This window comes from Oncorhynchus mykiss, chromosome 13 (assembly GCF_013265735.2).
Source record: "Oncorhynchus mykiss isolate Arlee chromosome 13, USDA_OmykA_1.1, whole genome shotgun sequence".
In the NCBI taxonomy this organism is placed as follows: domain Eukaryota; kingdom Metazoa; phylum Chordata; class Actinopteri; order Salmoniformes; family Salmonidae; genus Oncorhynchus; species Oncorhynchus mykiss.
In genome coordinates, this window is record NC_048577.1 from 30,105,094 (window position 1) to 30,126,955 (window position 21,862).

The following is a 21,862-nucleotide window of genomic DNA, read 5'->3' on the forward strand; positions in this document are numbered from 1 at the left end:
CATCAAAGTCAAGGTATTGGAGAGGCATCACAAAGCCCTGACCTCAATCCTAAAAAACATTTGTGGGCAGAGCTGAAAAAGCGTGTGCGAGCAAGGAGGCCTACAAACCTGACTCAGTTACACCAGCTCTGTCAGGAGGAATGGGCCACAATTCACCCAATTTATTGTGGGAAGCTTGTGAAAGACTACCCAAAACATTTGACCCAAGTTAATCATTGTGAAGGCAATGCCACCAAATACTAATTGTAAACTGTTGACCCACTGGGAATTTGATGAAAGAAATAAAAGCTTAAATAAATAATTCTCTCTACTACACTGCTCAAAAAAATAAAGGGAACACTTAAACAACACAATGTTACTCCAAGTCAATCACACTTCTGTGAAATCAAACTGTCCACTTAGCAAGCAACACTGATTGACAATAAATTTCAAATGCTGTTGTGAAAATTGCATAGACAACAGTTGGAATTTATAGGCAATTAGCAAGACACCCCCAATAAAGGAGTGGTTCTGCAGGTGGTACCACAGACCACTTCTCAGTTCCTATGCTTCCTGGCTGATGTTTTGGTCACTTTTGAATGCTGGCGGTGCTTTCACTCTAGTGGTAGCATGAGACGGAGTCTACAACCCACACAAGTGGCTCAGGTAGTGCAGCTCATCCAGGATGGCACATCAATGCGAGCTGTGGCAAGAAGGTTTGCTGTGTCTGTCGGCGTAGTGTCCAGAGCATGGAGGCGCTACCAGGAGACAGGCCAGTACATCAGGAGACGTGGAGGAGGCCGTAGGAGGGCAACAACCCAGCAGCAGGACCGCTACCTCCGCCTTTGTGCAAGGAGGCGCACTGCCAGAGCCCTGCAGAATGACCTCCAGCAGGCCACAAATGTGAATGTGTCTGCTCAAACGGTCAGAAACAGACTCCATGAGGGTGGTATGAGGGCCCGACATCCACAGGTGGGGGTTGTGCTTACAGCCCAACACCGTGCAGGACGTTTGGCATTTGCCAGAGAACACCAAGATTGGCAAATTCGCCACTGGTGCCCTGTGCTCTTCACAGATGAAAGCAGGTTCACACTGAGCACGTGACAGAGTCTGGAGAAGCCATGGAGAACGTTCTGCTGCCTGCAACATCCTCCAGCATGACCGGTTTGGCGGTGGGTCAGTCATGGTGTGGGGTGGCATTTCTTTGGGGGGCCGCACAGCCCTCCATGTACTCGCCAGAGGTAGCCTGACTGCCATTAGGTACCGAGATGAGATCCTCAGATCCCTTGTGAGACCATATGCTGGTGCGGTTGGCCCTGGGTTCCTCCTAATGCAAGACAATGCTAGACCTCATGTGGCTGGAGTGTGTCAGCAGTTCCTGCAAGAGGAAGGCATTGATGCTATGGACTGGCCCGCCCGTTCCCCAGACCTGAATCTAATTGAGCACATCTGGGACATCATGTCTCGCTCCATCCACCAATGCCACGTTGCACCACAGACTGTCCAGGAGTTGGCGGATGCTTTAGGTCAGGTCTGGCCGAAGATCCCTCAGGAGACCATCTGCCACTTCATCAGGAGCATGCCCAGGCATTGTAGGGAGGTCATACAGGCACGTGGAGGCCACACTCACTACTGAGCCTCATTTTGACTTGTTTTAAGGACATTACATCAAAGTTGGATCAGCCTGTAGTGTGGTTTTCCACTTTAATTTTGAGTGTGACTGCAAATCCAGACCTCCATGGGTTGATAAATTAGATTTCCATTGATCATTTTTGTGTGATTTTGTTGTCAGCACATTCAACTATGTAAAGAAATAAATATTTAATACGAATATTTCATTCATTCAGATCTAGGATGTATTATTTTAGTGTTCCCTTTATTTTTTTTGAGCAGTGTATATTATTCTGACATTTCACATTCTTAAAATAACTGACCTAAGACAGGGAATTTTTACTAGTATTAAATGTCAGGAATTGTGAAAAACTGAGTTGAAATGTATTTGGCTAAGGTGTATGTAAACCACCGACTTCAACTGTACACATACACAAACGTGCAGCACCAGAGAGGGGGGACACTTCCCCCACTGATGTCGCTGGGCCTGTGGGAACAGCTATGGTGGGCCGTCACCCCTCACCTCTTTCCCACGCTCCGGGGTGAAGTTTCCCCTTGGTACAGATCTATGATCAGCTTCCTCTCTCCCAATTCTAACCCGTAACCATTAGTGGGGGAAATTCAGAACTGACCCAAGATCAGCATCTATGGTAACTCAATGTATATACTGTAATAATATCAATTGATATGTCCATGAATTGAGCCGATCCTCATTAATGTCCCGTAGGTCACTTCATTACTCCCGATTTGTTTACTATACAAGCTTCTGACTCAGCTGACTTTGTTGTTGAAGTATAAAAACATGAGTTACAAAACGCATTCACAGGGTTGGTTTACTCTTGCTGTTCCTCGGGTCTCCACTGAATTAGGTAAATCCGCTTTTTAGTTTTAATGCGCCCCACTGCTGGAACAATTTACAGCTCTCATTAAAATGGGTTGTTCTGTTGCAGTTTAGGGCGTTGATTGAAAACCTAGTTGCTGAGAACTGTAACTGTTTAGGATTCTGTATTTACTTTTTGCGTATTCTTTTTAATATTAACACGTATTTATGCATGTTTAGTTTTAAATGTGTATTTTGTATATTGATGTGTATTGTGTACACAGGGCTCACATAGAAATGAGACCCTTGGCTACCTGTTAAAATAAAGTTAAAATAAAAACATTTTTAAAATCACCGTGCTCCATTTCCTACGACGAGATCACATTGCACCGGCCTTGTGGCCCAACAATGGTCGCTGGTATTGTCTGAAAATCTTACCACAATGCTGGTGCAGAAAACTCCCTTAGCTGCCAAGATTGGAGTCGGTAGAAGTTTGCACCTAACCACTGACACAAGGTCTGATTTTTTTGTTGTTGTTGTTATATAACTAATAATGGTGGTCCTCTGTGGCTCATATGGTGAACACATGGTGCTAGCAAAACTAAAGTTGTGGCTTCAATTCCTGCTGGGATCACATAAACATGCACTATAGTGACTGCATACATTTTTTGTAAGTCTCTTTGAATAATGGCATATAATAGTTTGGGTATATGGTAATCTCCTCCTAGAACTTTGGTTTGGAGCAACTACTTGAAGCGTCAAAGCGACTGACCTCTGCATTATTGTCCTCTCTCTGACCTATATCTACAGGGCGGTGCAGCCGTCAGAGCTGGTGGGCAGCGTGTGGACGAAGGAGGACAAGGAGCTGAACTCGCCCAACCTTCTGCGCATGATCCGCCACACCACCAACCTCACGTTGTGGTTCGAAAAGTAAGAGCACCCATTTTGTTTTTTGGCATCACAAAGAAGCGGTCCTCGTGAAACGAGACCATGATATTCCTTACACTTGCAGTGTTGACAAAGCATTTTCTATAATGAATTTATGGCATGATAAAGTATGTTATGTAGCTCGATGTATACTGAACAAAACTATAAACACAACATGTAAAGTGTTGGTCCCATGTTTCGTGAGCAGAAATAAAATATCCCAGAAATTTTCCGTGAGCACAAAAAGCTTATTTCTCTCAAATGTTGTGCACAAATGAGTTTACATCCCTGTTAGTGAGCATTTCTCCGTTGCCTAGATAATCCATCCACCTGACAAGTGTGGCATATCAAGAAGCTGATTAAACAACATGATCATTACACAGGTTCACCTTCTGCTGTGGACAATTAAAGGCCACTCTAAAATGTGCAGTTTTGTCACACAACACAATGCCACAGATATCTCGAGTTTTGAGGGAGCATGCAATTGGCATGTTGACTGCAGGAATGTCCACCAGAGCTGTTGCCAGAGAATTGAATGTTCATTTCTCTACCATAAGCCGTGTCCAACGAATTATGATTGGCTGCCATGGATGGGCCTGGGAGGGCATAGGCCCACCCATGGCTGCGTCCCTGCCCAGCCATGTGATATCCATAGATTATTGCCTAATGAAATTGTTTCAATTGACTGATTTCCTTATATGAACTGTAACTCAGTAAAATCGTTAATTGTTGCATGTTGAGTTTTTGTTCAGTATAGTTATGTCATGTCCTTTAGTGCACTGCATACAGGTGTTACAAATGCTTTATGTAGGTGGCAGAATTTAACCCTAAATAAGGCTGAGATTACTCCTATCCTCCCCATGTTGATTCTCAAGTTGAAAAGGAAAGAAACAATTTGGGACTGTTTTTTTGTGTATGAGCTGCTAATCCCTGTCTGATTTCATGTGTGATAGCACACCAGGCTTGATATCTCCAGAGACTTCCTGGTTTAGTTTTCAGGGGCCACTGAATTGGTTGAGTGAAATGTGTCCTTACACTGACTTAATAGCTCACCATGTTACCAAATGAGGATTAACAGGTCAATATGTTGTTACTAATTAATACGTTTGGGAGCATTACAATGTACCAATATGTATTTTCTTTCCCCCATTTACCTTACACTTTGTCATCCACCAGCTGTGAAAATGAAATGACCGAACTATGCAGACCTGAGTCATGTTTATTAGGGCTTGCAGCAAAAAAAAACATTTTTGCAATTCAAAACAAAAAGGTAGTCCCTCGCTGTTTGTCAGTTGTCCGTTTAGTCCCTAATGAACACGGCCCTGGCCCTCGGGTTTAAATAGCATTTTTTTTCTCAATGTACTACGTTCTCCACAGGTGTATCGTAGAGACGGAGAACCTGGAAGAGCGGGCAGCGGTGGTGGCGCGTATCATTGAGATCCTGCAGGTGTTCCAGGAGCTCAACAACTTCAACGGCGTGCTGGAGGTGGTCAGCGCCATGAACTCCTCGCCCGTCTACCGGCTAGACCACACCTTCGAGGTGATGAAGGCCTGGAGGGGTTCTTTCTGCAAGATTCTTTAAAGTTGTTGTTAGGAAATGGTGTGATAACTGTCTTGGTACTTTCTGGCATTGCATGAATCCAATGAAAATTGCAGTACCAAATTAAGTGCCTAGTGTTGATGAGTATTGTAATTCGTAAGTCTCTACGTTGACGTATCAATAGAGAGCATGGCCCAATGTGCCTCTGTGTACCATAGAGACACATCTGTAGGGCGAAATACAGTGCCTTGCGAAAGTATTCGGCCCCCTTGAACTTTGCGACCTTTTGCCACATTTCAGTCTTCAAACATAAAGATATAAAACTGTATTTTTTTTGTGAAGAATCAACAACAAGTGGGTGCAGTGCAGCAAACTCTCTCCAGAAGTTCAGTGGGGATCTCTGAATGATCCAATGTTGACCTAAATGACTAATGATGATAAATACAATCCACCTGTGTGTAATCAAGTCTCCGTATAAATGCACCTGCACTGTGATAGTCTCAGAGGTCCGTCAAAAGCGCAGAGAGCATCATGAAGAACAAGGAACACACCAGGCAGGTCCGAGATACTGTTGTGAAGAATTTTAAAGCCGGATTTGGATACAAAAAGATTTCCCAAGCTTTAAACATCCCAAGGAGCACTGTGCAAGCGATAATATTGAAATGGAAGGAGTATCAGACCACTGCAAATCTACCAAGACCTGGCCGTCCCTCTAAACTTTCAGCTCAAACAAGGAGAAGACTGATCAGAGATGCAGCCAAGAGGCCCATGATCACTCTGGATGAACTGCAGAGATCTACAGCTGAGGTGGGAGACTCTGTCCATAGGACAACAATCAGTCGTATATTGCACAAATCTGGCCTTTATGGAAGAGTGGCAAGAAGAAAGCCATTTCTTAAAGATATCCATAAAAAGTGTTGTTTAAAGTTTGCCACAAGCCACCTGGGAGACACACCAAACATGTGGAAGAAGGTGCTCTGGTCAGATGAAACCAAAATTGAACTTTTTGGCAACAATGCAAAATGTTATGTTTGGCGTAAAAGCAACACAGCTCATCACCCTGAACACACCATCCCCACTGTCAAACATGGTGGTGGCAGCATCATGGTTTGGGCCTGCTTTTCTTCAGCAGGGACAGGGAATATGGTTAAAATTGATGGGAAGATGGATGGAGCCAAATACAGGACCATTCTGGAAGAAAACCTGATGCAGTCTGCAAAAGACCTGAGACTGGGACGGAGATTTGTCTTCCAACAAGACAATGATCCAAAACATAAAGCAAAATCTACAATGGAATGGTTCAAAAATAAACATATCCAGGTGTTAGAATGGCCAAGTCAAAGTCCAGACCTGAATCCAATCGAGAATCTGTGGAAAGAACTGAAAACTGCTCTTCACAAATGCTCTCCATCCAACCTCACTGAGCTCGAGCTGTTTTGCAAGGAGGAATGGGAAAAATGTTCAGTCTCTCGATGTGCAAAACTGATAGACATACCCCAAGCGACTTACAGCTGTAATCGCAGCAAAAGGTGGCGCTACGAAGTATTAACTTAAGGGGGCTGAATAATTTTGCACGCCCAATTTTTCAGTTTTTGATTTGTTAAAAAAGTTTGAAATATCCAATAAATGTCGTTCCACTTCATGATTGTGTCCCACTTGTTGTTGATTCTTCACAAAAAAATACAGTTTTATATCTTTATGTTTGAAGACTGAAATGTGGCAAAAGGTCGCAAAGTTCAAGGGGGCCGAATACTTTCGCAAGGCACTGTATATACAATTGTTTTGACTGAACTTTCGGCCCCTCTCCAGCAAATTCCAAGCCGACAGAGGAAGATTCTGGAGGAGGCCCATGAACTGAGCGAGGACCACTACAAGAAGTACCTGGCAAAACTGCGCTCCATCAACCCCCCCTGTGTCCCCTTCTTTGGTATGCTCTAGAGCAGTGTTTCTCAACCTTTTTGGTACAAGGGATGAGGAAGCTATGGTCCTTTTTGTGTCAGGGGCTCACAAGTAATGTAGCATTTTTATTTTGTATACAGCAGTACAATTTCCCCCTCGGGAACATTAAAGTTGATCCTGTCCTATGCTATCCTAAGCTAGGATTTTTCCTCCTTGGAGGACCGCTTACATTAGAACTAGTGTTGGTTAACCATCTCGGGGACCGGCCGGCAACATTCCACGAACCGGTTCCAGTCCATCGACATCATTGCTCCACTCTCATGTCTTTTCTCTCTCTCTAACTCTCTCCTCAGGGATCTACTTGACAAACATCCTGAAGACGGAGGAAGGCAACCCTGACTTCCTGAAGAGGCATGGCAAGGAGCTGATCAACTTCAGCAAGCGACGGAAAGTGGCGGAGATCACCGGGGAGATCCAGCAGTACCAGAACCAGCCCTACTGCTTACGGGTGGAGAGCGATATCCGGGTGAGGAGCAAACACAGTGATGTCGCACGTTCCATTGAAGTTGGTCACCACTCTATTGGCCAGCCTGCATAGTCAACATTTTTTGAGAAATTGGCATACTTTCCGGCTTTGCAGCATGGTCCAACCCATACACGTTTCACAAATACCATTTAGTTACGTGGAATATGAATGGGTATAAATATGATTAAACAAGGGAGTAATATAAGTAATATATCACTTCATTTGGCCTGTTTTTCCTTTCACGATTTCATCTCTACAGTTCCCATGTACAGTTGTTTTCCAAGTCATAGCAACCTCTTAGTTTTTGATTAGATATACATTTAGTGCTGATTCCTAGCTTAAACTTTAATCTCATTGACATCAATGGATGAAAATTCGAAATGTGGAAGTTAGAATTCACTGCTTTAGTAGAGAGTTACTGCCACTCAGCTCCCAACATGTACTACTAGTTGGTTATTTATCCAATTGTCCCCAATCACCCACACCCTTGTCTATAGTCATTAGGACAACAATGTATACTTCTCAAAGGATCTGTCTTTCTGACGACTCTCTGTTTCTCTCATTTGTGTTAAACAGAAGTTCTTTGAAAACCTCAATCCAATGGAGGACAAGGCAGAGAAGGAGTTTGCTGACTATCTGTTCAACAAGTCGCTGGAGATTGAGCCTCGGAATGCCCGGTCGTTGCCTCGATTTGTAAGGGTCTTGTCCCTCTCCTCTCTCGGACTCCCTATGCCGTTTGATCAGTTATTGTATTTCAAACCTTTGTTAGAATGACATTGAAACTTCATGAGTTAAGATGAAAAATCATTTTTGTCCACTATTCATTGTTTTACATTTGAGTCATTTAGCTTTTTCGTACTGGCCCCCCGTGGGAAACGAACCCACAACCCTGGCATTGCAAATGTCATACTCTACCATCTGAGCCACGGGACCACACTGAGCCACTCTTAAGCATGTGTGGCTCCCTGTATGCTCTTAAGCAGTGGCGTCTCGTGAAATTTCCAACAAGTGGGGCTGTTGCAAACTGGCAATAGGTAGCTGACAAATAAGTCCACATTTCCAAACGGAATAAGTAGGCTACTGCAAATGTTCAACTTCAACTTATTTGCTAGACGTACACGCATGTGGGAATACAATAACAGACGAAAACTTGTGGTAGTTTAGTTATAGCTAACGTCATGTCTTGTTTGAGCTTTGCTGAAATAGCTGTTTGACAGTGTCGTCTTCTGTGTCTGCGCTCACTTCATACTTTGACAACAGTGAAGTGTTTTGTAGATCATCGCCATCTGGTGTACAGAGTTATAATTGCAAACCAGGGGCTCTTTGGATAGGTTCAATAAGAGTGGCTAAAATCCTATGATAACCGCAAGGGGTATAGGGATAACTTTAAATTGCATTGAATGAGGTGGCTTGAGAAGCTCTCTGGAATGCTGGAACTACGCTGCCAATTACAGCAGCACATTTTATTTTTGAAAACTCAATTTGTAATCTAAATGCAGTTATTTATATACACAAACTTGATATTATTACAATATTTGATCATTATATAAATTTTTGTAAATCCATTTTTATCTCATTGCTGCCAGGTGGGGCGGCGTCCGAGTGCCCTCTATGGACGCAACGCCCCTGCTATTAAGGTAGAAAAAAGACTGAACATTTGTCAGCAGAATTTATACCTCTAACAATTACAGGTAGCTGCCAAAATAAAGGACCCACTTGAGTAAATGAGGGATATAAAGTATATTGAAAGCAGTTGCTTCCCCACAGGTGTTCCTGAGCTTATTAAGCAATTAACATACCATCATGTTTAGGGTCGTGTATAAAAATGCTCAGTTTCCCATTAGTTTGGCTACCATGGCTAGAAGAAGAGAGAGGTGACTTTGAAAGAAGGATATAAATGGTGCATAGAGGGTTTAAAGGGTGTGTGTGTCAGTCACCAGATCTCACCCAATTGAACAATTATGGTAGATTCTGGATCGGCACCTGAGACGGCGTTTTCCATCAACAAAACACCAAATTATGTCATTTCTCATGGAAGGATGGAGTCACATCCCTCCAAATAAAGTTGTAAAAACTTGTAGAATCTATGCCAAGACATATTGAAGCTGTTCTGACGGCTTGTGGTGGCCCAACGCCCTATTAATACACTTTCTGTTGGTGTTGGTTTATTTTGGCAGTTACCTGCAGGTAACACACTAACCAGATAGTCCCCCAATCTCTGACATTAATTACCAGAACCAGCAGTACTTGAGGGCTGAGAGTCTGCAGTTGAGTAGCCCTGACATTGTAGAAGTGTTGCCCTGACCTCTCCATCAACACCCCTTCTCCCTGTCTCCTTCCAGCCCAAGAAGTACAACTGCCCGCTCAAGTCCCCCGGCGTGCGCCCGTCCTCGGTGCGCCCGGGCACCATGCGACATCCGACGCCACTGCAGAATGAGCCGCGCAAGATCAGCTACAGCCGCATCCCTGATAGCGAGATGGAGAGCGCCGCCTCTGCACCCAACTCGCCGCGCACGCCCCTCACGCCGCCGCCGGCCTCGGCTGCCTCCAGCTCCACAGATATCGGCAGCGTGTTCGACTCGCCCCAGGGCCCCTCCAGCCCCTTCCACTCCAGTAGGTGGTTCTTCAAGCTGGACGAGGGAGCAGGTTGGGTGGGGATTGTGGAGGAGGGAGGATAGGTTGGGTGGGAGCATAGCTAGAGCTTATAGAGAAAGTGTTTAAACACAGTTTGAGATTTTCCTTCCGCCTCAGTCTCTCATTCTCTCAGGGCCTTCTCTCTCTTCTCTTTTCTCCACTCTGGCCTTTCCCTCCATCCAGACTGCGACAGCATCTTTGCCCAGGTCTCCTTACCACACGGCCCACGTTAGTATGACCCTCAAAGCCTTCCTGTTGTCAGTGTCCCCTCACTACCCATCCACCCACACCCCATACAAACTACTACATCAACCCACCCCCATCTCTCACTCATTCTGACCCTCCCAAGCCCTACTTGCCTCTCCCTACCCGCATGCAACTGACATCCACCTCATTGCTCCCATCTCCCCTCACCGTTGCCCCTGTCCGTCTCCATGGCAAAGAATGCTCTGTTGTCTGTGTGTTTCCAAGTATACGTTGCCCACAGAAACAGCTCTAAGGTCAGCTGAACTGACCTTAGATCAGTGTCACCCCCCCCCCTCCTGTTCTCCTGTCCTTAATCCATTGTCACTGTGAGGTTTTGCTCTGTGCATTCTTGTACAACATCACTCTGTGGTATACAGTGCATTCGGAAAGTATTTAGACCCCTTGAGTTTTTCCACATTCTGTTACGTTAGAGCCTTACTCTAAAATGGATTTTAAAAATCCCTCATCAATCTACACACAATACCCCATAATGACAAAGCAAAAACTGTTGTTTTTTTTAATTTTGTACATTTGTTACAAATAAAATACTGAAATATCACATTCACGTAAGTATTCTAATCAAATCAAATGTTATTTGTCACATGCGCCGAATACAACAGGTGTAGACCTTTACAGTAAAGTGCTTACTTACAAGCCCTTAACCAACAATGCAGTTTTAAGAAAAATAACAAATATAAAAGTTACAAATAATTAAAGAACAGCATTAAAAAAACAATAGCGAGGCTATATACAGGGGGTGCCAGTACAGAGTCAATGTTCAGGGGCAGCGGTTATGTAGATAGTTATTAAAGTGACTATGCATAAATAATAACAGAGAGTAGCAACAGCATAAAAGGGGGGGGGGGGGGGGCAGGTAATGCAAGTAGTCTGGGTGGCCAATTGATTAGATGTTCAGTCGTATGGCTTGCGGGAAAAAGCTGTTTAGAAGCCTATTGCACCTAGACTTGACGCTCCGGTACCACTTGCCGTGCGGTAGCAGAGAGAACAGTCTGGCAGGAAGCTTGGCCACAGTGATATACTGGGCCGTATGCACTATCCTCTGTAGTGCCTTGCGGTCGGAGGCCGAGCAGTTGCCATACCAGGCAGTGACGCAACCCATCAGGATGCGCTTGATGGTGCAGCTGTGTAGAACCTTATGAGTATCTGAGGACCCATGGCAAATCTTTTCAGTCTCCTGAGGGGGAATAGGTTTTGTCATGCCCTCTTCACGACTGTCTTGGTGTGTTTGGACCATATTAGTTTGTTGCTGATGTGGACGCCAAGGAACTTGAAGCCCTCAACCTGCTCCACTACAGCCCCGTCCCGTCGATGAGAATGTGGGTGTGCTCGGTCCTCATTTTCCTGTAGTCCACGATCTTCTCCTTTGTCTTGATCACGTTGAAGGAGAGGTTGTTGTCGTCCTTGCACCACACGGTCAGGACTCTGACCACCTCCATATAGGCTGTCTCGTCGTTGTCGGTGATCAGGCCCTACCACTATTGTCATCGGCAAACTTAATGATGGTGTTGGAGTCGTGCCTGGCTGTGCAGTCATGAATGAACAGGGAGTACAGTAGGGGACTGAGCACGCACCCTTAACTGGATGTGTTGTTAGCTACCCTTACCACCAGGGTGCGGCCCGTCGGGAAGTCCAGGATCCAGTTGCAGTGTTTAGTCCCAGAGTCCTTACCTTAGTGATGAGCTTTGAGGGCATTATGGTGTTGCACGCTGAGCTGTAGTCAATGAACAGCATTCTCACATAGGTATTCCTTTTGTCCAGGTGTGAAAGGGCACTGTGAAGTGCAATAGCGATTGCATCATCTGTGGTTCTGTTGGGGAGGTATGCAAATTGGAGTGGGTCAAGGGTTTCTGGTATAATGGTGTTGATGTGAGCCATGACCAGCCTTTTAAAGCACTTCATGGCTACAGACTTGAGTGCTACGGGTCTGTAGTCATGTAGGCAGGTTACCTTAGTCCCTGTGCCCAAGAACACTATGGTGGTTTGCTTGAAACATGTTGGTATTACAGACTCAGACAGGGAGAGCTTGAAAATGTCAGTGAAGACACTGGTCAGCGCATGCTCGGAGTACACGTCCTGGTAATGATGCTCTCATGCATGTTTCAGTGTTACTTGCCTCGAAGCGAGCATAGAAGTAATTTAGCTCGTCTGGTAGGCTCGTGTCTCTGGGCAGCTCTCGGCTGTGCTTCCCTTTATAGTCTGTAATAGTTTGCAAGCCCTGCAATATCCGACGTGCGTCGGAGCCGTTGTAGCACGATTCGAACTTAGTCCTGTATTGACGCTTTGCCTATTTGATGGTTCGTCGGAGAGCATAGTGGGATTTCTTATAAGCTTCCGGGTTAGAGTCCCGCTCCTTGAAAGAGGCAACTCTACCCTTTAGCTCAGTGCAGGTTGGGGTATGTACGTACAGACAACGTCATCGATGGACTTATTGATGAAGCCAGTGACTGATGTGGTGTACTCCTCAATGCCATCGGCGGAATCCCAGAACATATTCCAGCCTGTGCTAGCAACACAGTTCTGTAGCTTAGCATCTGCTTCATCTGACCACTTTTTTATTGACTGAATCACTGGTGCTTCCTGCTTAAATTTTTGCTTGTAAGCTGTAATCAGACCCTTTACTCAGTACTTTGTTGAAGAACGATTGGCAGTGATTACAGTCTCAAGTCTTCTTGGGTATGACACTACAAGCTTGGCACACCTGTATTTTGGAAGTTTCTCCCATTCTTTTCTGCAGATCCTTTCAATCTCTGTCAGGTTGGATGGGGAGTTTCGCTGCACAGCTGTTTTCAGGTGTGTCCAGAGATGTTTGATCGGGTTCAGGTCCGGGATCTGGCTGGGCCACTCAAGGACATTCAGAGACTTGTCCTGAAACCACTCCTGCGTTGTCTTGGCTGTGTGCTTAGGGTTGTTTTCCTGTTTGAAGGTGAACCTTCACCCCAGTCTGATAATCTGCTCTAGAGCGCACAGGACTTTGTCAAGGATCTCCGTTAATATTTTACTCGATCCTAACTAGTCTTCCAGTAACTGCCACTGAAAGAAAATCCCACAGCATGATGCTGCTACCACCATGCTTCACCGTTGGGATGATGCCAGGTTTCGTCCAGACGTGACACTTGGCATTCAGGCCAAAGAATTCAATCTTGGTTTCACCAGACCAGAGAATCTTGTTTCTTATTTTCTGAGAGTCTTTAGGTGCCTTTTGGCAAACTCCCAAGTGGGCTGTCATGTGCCTTTTTACTGAGTGGCTTCCATCTTGCAACTCTACCATAAAGCCTGATTGGTGGAGTGCTGCAGAGATAGTTGTTCTTCAGGAAGTTTCTCCAATCTCCACAGAGGAACTTTAGAGCTCTGTCAGTGACCATCGGGTTCTTGGTCACCTCCCTGACCAAGGCCCATCTCCCCCGATTGCTCTGTTTGGCCGGGTGGCCAGCTCTGGGAAGAGTCTTGGCGTTTCCAACCTTCTTCCATTTAAGAATGAGGCCACTGTGTTCTTGGGGACCTTCAATGCTGCAGAATTGTTTTGGTACCCTTTCCCAGATCTGTGCCTCGAAACAATCCTGTTTTCGCTTTGCCATTAATACTTTAGTGTTGTCTTTGTATACTCTTCCTGAAAGAGTTTATATTACCCATCCATTCATCATCCTCTATTCTCTTACTTTTTTTTTCATTTTCTGTGATTTCAATTGCTTGTATTTACTCCATTCTTCGTGGGCCTGAATGTCTTCAGTTCGTCTCTTTCTTTGAAATGAATGTGTGATTTATAACCTAGAAAACAGTCAAGTGCCAGGCAAAAGAGAGAACCCCCAGACACTCAGTTGGCCATCCCTGAGTTGTAGAGTCCTGTGTGGGATGAATTGGGTTTAAATATGTGTAATTACTGTCTTCTTGTAAGGCTTCATTTTAGTTAACCGGATTTCCTTCTTTTCCAGGGTCCTCCTCGGTTTCCTCCATGGTGAGTTTCCACAGGAACACTGAAGACACCACCGTCCCCCCGCCTGTGCCCCCTCGCAGACGCCCCGAATCCGCCCCCGCTGAATCTTCCCCTTCGAAGGTGACTCTATTTTTACCTGTTTGCTACCTAAGGTTTTCTGAGACTCCCGGGTGGCGCAGTGGTCTAAGGCACTGCATCTCAGTGCAAGAGGCGTCACTGCATCTCAGTGCAAGAGGCGTCACTGCATCTCAGTGCAATAGGCGTCACTGCATCTCAGTGCAATAGGCGTCACTGCATCTCAGTGCAAGAGGCGTCACTGCATCTCAGTGCAAGAGGCGTCACTGCATCTCAGTGCAAGAGGCGTCACTGCATCTCAGTGCAAGAGGCGTCACTGCATCTCAGTGCAAGAGGCGTCACTGCATCTCAGTGCAAGAGGCGTCACTGCATGTCAGTGCAAGAGGCGTCACTGCATGTCAGTGCAAGAGGCGTCACTGCATGTCAGTGCAAGAGGCGTCACTGCATGTCAGTGCAAGAGGCGTCACTGCATGTCAGTGCAAGAGGCGTCACTGCATGTCAGTGCAAGAGGCGTCACTGCATGTCAGTGCAAGAGGCGTCACTGCATGTCAGTGCAAGAGGCGTCACTGCATGTCAGTGCAAGAGGCGTCACTGCATGTCAGTGCAAGAGGCGTCACTGCATCACATCCGGCCGTGATTGGGAGTCCTATAGGGCGGTACACAATTGGCCAGCGTCGTCCGGGTTTGGCCGTCATTGCAAATAAGAATTTGTTCTTAACTGACTTGTCTAGTTAAATAAAAGTATAAACAATGCAGTTTTAAAAACTACCTTAAAAATAATAAAAGTAACAAATAATTAAAGCGCAGCAGTAAAATAACAATAGTGAGGCTTTATACAGGGGGTACTGGTACAGAGTCGATGTGCGAGGGCACCGGTTAGTCGAATCATTAGGATGTTTCTTGATTGATTGATTCTAGAGTTTAGATGTGGAATGCTAAATATCCAATGAAACACAACAAAGTTCCACTGTCAGTTATTTGCTAGTCATTTCTTGAGATTTTAGATTACATTTTTGAGAGTTTGTCGAGTCTTCATAACGTTTGTGCTTCTCCTTCTTTCTCCTTTTCCACCTGCACGTCTCTCACATTCCAGATGATGTCAAAGCACTTGGACAGCCCCCCCGCCATCCCCCCACGGCAGCCCACCACCACCAAGGTCTACTCGCCTCGCTACTCGCTCTCGACCGAGCGCACCTCTGTGTCGGAGCCACCTGACAGCCCACCCACCCTGCCGCCGCGGGAGCCCGTGAGAACGCCGGACGTCTTCTCCAGCTCAAACAGCCCCCTGCACCTGCAGCCACCCCCGCTGGGCCGCATCCGCAGCAGCGAACCCACGCTGAGCCAGACCTTCTTCCCATCCTCGCCGTTCAGCCCGCTCACCCCGCCGCCGCCCCCAACTCCCTTGCCCTCGCTGGGGCCCAGCGGCCCAGACTGCTGCAGCGACTCAGCCCTCCTCCCTCTGGGGGGTGCAGCTGGCCCCCCTGTGCCCCCTCGCCAGAGCACCAGCAGTGCCGCTGCCCAAGCTATCCCCAAGCTCCCTCCCAAAACATACAAAAGGGAGTCGGTGTCACACCCGTCCCTAGTGCATCGGGACGGCCCACCCCTACTGGAGAATGCCAACCCCTCTTAAAAATACTTGTATATGTGATATGGGGGAAATCATTAAACACTAAAGACTTTAGACTTGAACAAAAACAAAATTGAATTGTGATGTCGACTTTAAGAAAAAAAAGGCAATGCCAGGGTAGGTTCTTAGCTACCTGGAAAAATAATCATGTGCCCTTATAAAAAAAAAAAAAATACTTAAACGAATGATGATTGTCCTTTTTCATTTGTGCAGACTCTCTATAAAAACCCTTTTTGGGGGGGTATCTTACTGTTTGTTTGTTTTGTTGTGTGTTTGTATGTACAGTGTTGTTTGTCATCGTCCAATGTTTATTTCATTTGGTTTATTATTTTTTTGAAGTGAATCGATTGCAGCATTACTTGTCAATGAGCTCGGTGGCCTACACATGCACATACAGCTTGAACCATAATAAACCTTGAACCAGGACCACACAAGTCCACCACACGCTGGAGGATGGAACGATAAAGACTGTAGACCAGTTTTGAACAGACTCCAGGAGAAATCTGCAAACTTACTAGTGTTTTAACTGTGTATGGGCTAAATAATCTACTAAAATGGCCCATGTTGACCAGAGACGGACCAGAGAGGACTCAAGCTATCACGGTGTTGTAAACCCATTTAAACTCCCCAATAACAAATGTCTGCCGTTCAATCCACCTCACTCAGATTGAAAAAGGGACTTGGGAAATCATGTTGTTAAATGGTGTTTAGGCTTTGTGTAGAGACTGAGTCCGAGGCAAACGTTTATTTTTTTGTGTGCCAGTAGATCGACCAGAGTACCATGATTTAAGGCAGGGTTGCCCAAACTTGGGCCTGGCCCCCCTGGGTGCACGTTTTGTTTTTTGCCCTAGCACTACACAGCTGATTCAAATAAGCAAAGCTTGATGATGAGTTGGGTAATTGAATCAGATGTGCAGTGCGAGGGCAAGAAACTGAATGTGGGGGGCCCGGGACCGAGTTTGAGAAACCCTGATTTAAGGTACCCATCCACACCAAAGAGGTACTTTTCAAGCATTCAAGAAACACAAGAAGTGATTGTTCTTAAGTTTGTGTTAGTACTTTTATGTTCTGATTTATTTCTGCCAATGAGTATGTAAAGAAAATTACGATTGACTTCTTTAAACAAGGGAATAAAAGTGTTTCTACCACCTATAAGTCAACTATGAAACGAGTGAAGAGCTGGCTACCGTCCTGAACGCGAAGGCCCTGTTAGAATAGATTTGTTTAATGATTCCTTCCTTCCACGGCGTGGTCACTGATCTGACATGACTGAAGCTGATCGGGTTATGTAGTGGAGACCTTGCTCTCTCAGTAACATCATAAAGAGTCTGTATGGAAATGTAATTGTTTACCTCAAATTTCAGCTCGAGTCTTGCCTGGATGGGGCATTTACACATTTTAAGGTTTTTACATTTCTGTCATTTAGCAGACGCTCTTATCCAGAGCGATTTACAGTAGTGAGTGCATACATTTTTTTCATACTTTTTCGTACCTGTCCCCCATGGGAATCAAACCCACAACCCTGGCATCGCAAGCGCCATGCTCTACCAAATGAGGCACACGTTATAATTTCTTAACCCATAAAACCACACAGTCCTTAAAGGAAGGATGAAGGGATACCTTTTAAAGCATCCAAAAAGGGCCATAGCAACATGCAGTTGAATAGCTGGGCATGAATACAGTACATTTAATCACAGGTAGACCACATTCCAGTCAAATGTTACTAACTCGTTAGTGGATGGTCATACAGTAACTACATCTTGAATAGACAAGATTTTAATTACGAGAACAATAGCCTGTGAGTTTGGCAATAGTTTATATATAGAAAATCAAACAATTAAGTGTACTTTTGAATCATTTTGGTTTATTTGAACATGTACAAGTGTTCCATCTTCAGTTTATACTATGGTTTGTTCTCTAGGGTCAAAATGTGAGCTGTGAGTCACCCAAAGTGCACTGTGTATGGAATAGGGTGCCATGTATATGGACCCTGGTCAAAAGTAGTGCACTATATAGGGAATAAGGTGCCGTTTGAGATGCACTCATGATGAATAGCCTAAAGTAATTAATCTGGGTTGTTGTCTTCATTGTAATAATTATTGGCTATTCTCCCTGGTTTCTTCCCATTGAACTAAGTTCCATAGGGCCATCCTGTCAGTTGCTTTCAAAAAAACATGTTATTTTTCTGGCCCATACACTATGTAATGGTTGGAGTTTGAGAGTCATAGAAACAGAATGACTAGAACGTGCATTCACATTCAAGTCACGTTCCGCGATGGGTCAACTGACGGCAATATCAGTGCACCAATATTCCATCTAGGAAAGTAATGATTACCTTTTAAGGAATTAGCAACCAGGTTGTATGTGTGTACTGTATGTATGTGATCATCTCATTCACAGTGACCTTGTGTTTACCAGCAATACTGTGAAAAAGCCTTGGCAACAGTAGGTCTCTTTAACCCACAACACATTGATGCAGTGTCTGAAATGCAATAATTGTGCCACGTTGGGAATGAACATACAGTGGGGCAAAAAAGTATTTAGTCAGCCACCAATTGTGCAAGTTCTTCCACTTAAAAAGATGAGAGGCCTGTAATTTTCATCATAGGTACACTTCAACTATGACAGACAAAATTAGGATAAAAAAATCCAGAAAATCACATTGTAGTATTTTTTATGAATTTATTTGCAAATTATGGTGGAAAATAAGTATTTGGTCAATAACAAAAGTGTATCTCAATACTTTGTTATATACCCTTTATTGGCAATGACAGAGGTCAAACGTTTTTCTGTAAGTCTTCACAAGCTTTTCACACACTCTTGCTGGTATTTTGGCCCATTCCTCCATGCAGATCTCCTCTAGAGCAGTGATGTTTTGGGCCTGTTGCTGGGCAACACAGACTTTCAACTCCCTCCAAAGATTTTCTATGGGGTTGAGATCTAGAGACTGGCTAGGCCACTCCAGGACCTTGAAATGCTTCTTACGAAGCCACTCCTTCGTTGCCCGGGCGGTGTGTTTGGGATCATTGTCATGCTGAAAGACCCAGCCATGCCGTTGCTGATGGAAGGAGGTTTTCACTCAAAATCTCACGAGACATGGCCCCATTCATTCTTTCCTTTACACGGATCAGTCGTTTGCAGAAAAACAGCCCCAAAGCATGATGTTTCCACCCCCATGCTTCACAGTAGGTATGGTGTTCATTGGCTGCAACTCAGCAGTCTTTGTCCTCCAAACACGACGAGTTGAGTTTTTACCAAAAAGTTATATTTTGGTTTCATCTGACCATATGACATTCTCCCAATCTTCTTCTGGATCATCCAAATGCTCTCTAGCAAACTTCAGACGGGCCTGGACATGTACTGGCTTAAGCAGGGGGACACGTCTGGCACTGCAGGATTTGAGTCCCTGGCGGCGTAGTGTGTTACTGATGGTAGGCTTTGTTACTTTGGTCCCAGCTCTCTGCAGGTCATTCACTAGGTCCCCCCGTGTGGTTCTGGGATTTTTGCTCACTGTTCTTGTGATCATTTTGACCCCACGGGGTGAGATCTTGCGTGGAGCCCCAGATCGAGGGAGATTATCAGTGAGATTATCAGTATATCTTCCATTTCCTAATAATTGCTCCCACAGTTGATTTCTTCAAACCAAGCTGCTTACCTATTGCAGGTCTACAATTTTGTTTCTGGTGTCCTTTGACAGCTCTTTGGTCTTGGCCATAGTGGAGTTTGGAGTGTGACTGTTTGAGGTTGTGGACAGGTGTCTTTTATACTGATAACAAGTTCAAACAGGTGCCATTAATACAGGTAACGAGTGGAGGACAGAGGAGCCTCTTAAAGAAGTTACAGGTCTGTGAGAGCCAGAAATCTTGCTTGTTTGTAGGTGACCAAATACTTATTTTCCACCATAATTTGCAAATAAATTCATAAAAAATCCTACAATGTGATTTTCTGGATTTTTTTTTCTCATTTTGTCTGTCATAGTGTACCTATGATGAAAATTACAGGCCTCTCTCATATTTTTAAATGGGAGAGCTTGCACAATTGGTGGCTGACTAAATACTTTTTTGCTCCACTCTATACTGCTGACCATGACTTCCAAGCATTTAAGTCGACTGCAGCAGTGAGATGTGCAGTCAGGTAAAATTAGATGAGGAAAATTAATTTGTTTCACTGCTATGTTGAGTTAGAATGTGAACAGAGACTCATATTTGACTCACGTTAAACTACATACACACACTTAGGTTAGAAATAGCCCATTTAGCCATTAGCCGGGGAGCTTAGAGGATAAGTTATAGGGGATAATTTGGTTGACTGATTGTTAGAGTTGTACTGAAGGTCCTGACTCAGTGCAGCTGGTCACTTAGAGACTGGCTAATGTGTGTGATTTGAGTGTATCTGATAGTATTGGGAGTTGACGCAGTTTCAGGGGGAACCTTTAATCAAACGACACATCCCATGCACAGCTGGAGTCTTTCAAAGCAGTAACTTCCGAGCACAACCTTCCATCGTCTTGTCCAATCAGGCTTCCTGCAACCGGGGGCTGATCCTGCCGGGAGCTCAGCAACCAACCTCAGTCCACGGCCGGGGGCTGGCCACTCATACCCTACTCCATCTACTACCTTCTTTTCCAACATGTTTGTCAGATGGCGAGAAGCCTGACATGACTGACCTTGGTTTATCTGGAATGACGCCACTAGTCTGTCTGTCCCTCTTGCCAATAGTCTATACATGTGTTATGATTGATCCCTTATTAAAGTATAAATATGTATACCCTTTATCTGTTCACACTAATGGTTTTACCATCTGTTAAATAGTGTGCAGTGTGTGTATTAACACAGTGTTACTCGTGTGTGTGTGTTTGTTGAAACTCCTGTGTGTTTCAAATGTTTGCCTCTATGAGGGGGGTAGTCCTTCTCTTTCTGCTTTCTCTCTGGGCTGGCGACAAGATGGACGCTCTGATCAGTGAAGCAAATTTAGCGAAACTGATTACAGAGATGAAAAAGTGAGTGCTTCTCTGTTTCGTTGTAATCATATAATCTCTGTTTTATTATCACATTTCTTATGACCCAAAGAAACCCATGCATTACTATACTATAGGGAATTGTCCCCAAACTCTACAAATAAGGTCAACCAAAGTATGTGCTTTGTGTTCTCCCCTCTGTGTCTCATTTTTTCTGCTGTTCCGGGTTCGGACTGCAAAATCGTCAGTATGCCATGGCTGTGTCTGGACGTTAGCTTGATTGTGACGACTGCTGTTCATCGAATGATTAACTGTTTATAATTACGTGATTAAATTAATCAGGTAATTATTAACTCAGTAACCTGGGGCACCATGGAAAAGTTTGGTGTTATTCAATTTCTATTTGCCAAATTAACTCAGAATATCGATTTTACAACAGCCGCTAATTCATTAATTTCCTCTACAGTCTCATTCTGAACGTGGCATAATCCGGGAATTTGCTCAAACACGAGTCCCACTAAATAAGTCTGTCCCACACCAGTTGAGTTGATTATTTATTTACTAACAAGCTAAAATGATAATATAAGATGCACATACACAAACACACAGTCTAGGCTATTGATTAGAACTTAGTACAATGAAACAGGTCCCTAGCGGGCCAACACAATGACACGTGTTACACAAAATGGGGATTTAAAAATAGAGAGAAAAAGAGTGCACGAGAGAAAAGCACACTTGGGTACATTTGTAAACTATGATTATTTTAACCCTAACCTTGCCCCGAACGGCCGCTCTTATGGGTCAGAATATAATGATGTAATTACGTGTCGAAGGTCTCTGATGGGGTATCTCTTCATGGACCGGGTTCGCCTTCTCTGATGGCATCACTTCTGTTGTCCACACGATGACAGTGTCCTTTGTCTTAGTGGTCTGTTTCCTTGCCCTTGTTCTGAAAAGGGGTCTTCTGAGGACAGCCAGCCATGTAGCTCAGGGCTCTGACGTAGGAGTGAAAACAGTTTAGACACATGATTCCTTGGAGAGTGGTAACCGGGTGGTCCTGCTTGAATTC

At 44.7% G+C, this 21,862-nt stretch overlaps 1 protein-coding gene across 5 annotated transcripts in view; it reads left to right on the forward strand.

The window, feature by feature from the left end:
• The window catches only part of LOC110486079 (son of sevenless homolog 1), an 81,812-nt gene extending 64,821 nt beyond the window's left edge, over positions 1–16,991 (forward strand). For 2 of the 5 annotated variants that reach the window (XM_036940731.1, XM_036940735.1), the window contains 10 exons: positions 3,221–3,340; positions 4,715–4,877; positions 6,687–6,804; positions 7,130–7,302; positions 7,879–7,995; positions 8,889–8,939; positions 9,645–9,915; positions 10,120–10,164; positions 14,133–14,254; positions 15,303–16,991. In XM_036940731.1, the coding sequence (XP_036796626.1) occupies positions 3,221–3,340; positions 4,715–4,877; positions 6,687–6,804; positions 7,130–7,302; positions 7,879–7,995; positions 8,889–8,939; positions 9,645–9,915; positions 10,120–10,164; positions 14,133–14,254; positions 15,303–15,839 (1,717 nt within the window). In that variant the 3' untranslated portion in view covers positions 15,840–16,991. The remainder of the gene's footprint in view (positions 1–3,220; positions 3,341–4,714; positions 4,878–6,686; positions 6,805–7,129; positions 7,303–7,878; positions 7,996–8,888; positions 8,940–9,644; positions 9,916–10,119; positions 10,165–14,132; positions 14,255–15,302) is intronic. The other 3 variants (XM_036940732.1, XM_036940733.1, XM_036940734.1) reach the window with 3 other exon arrangements.
• Positions 16,992–21,862: the final 4,871 nt, after the last annotated feature.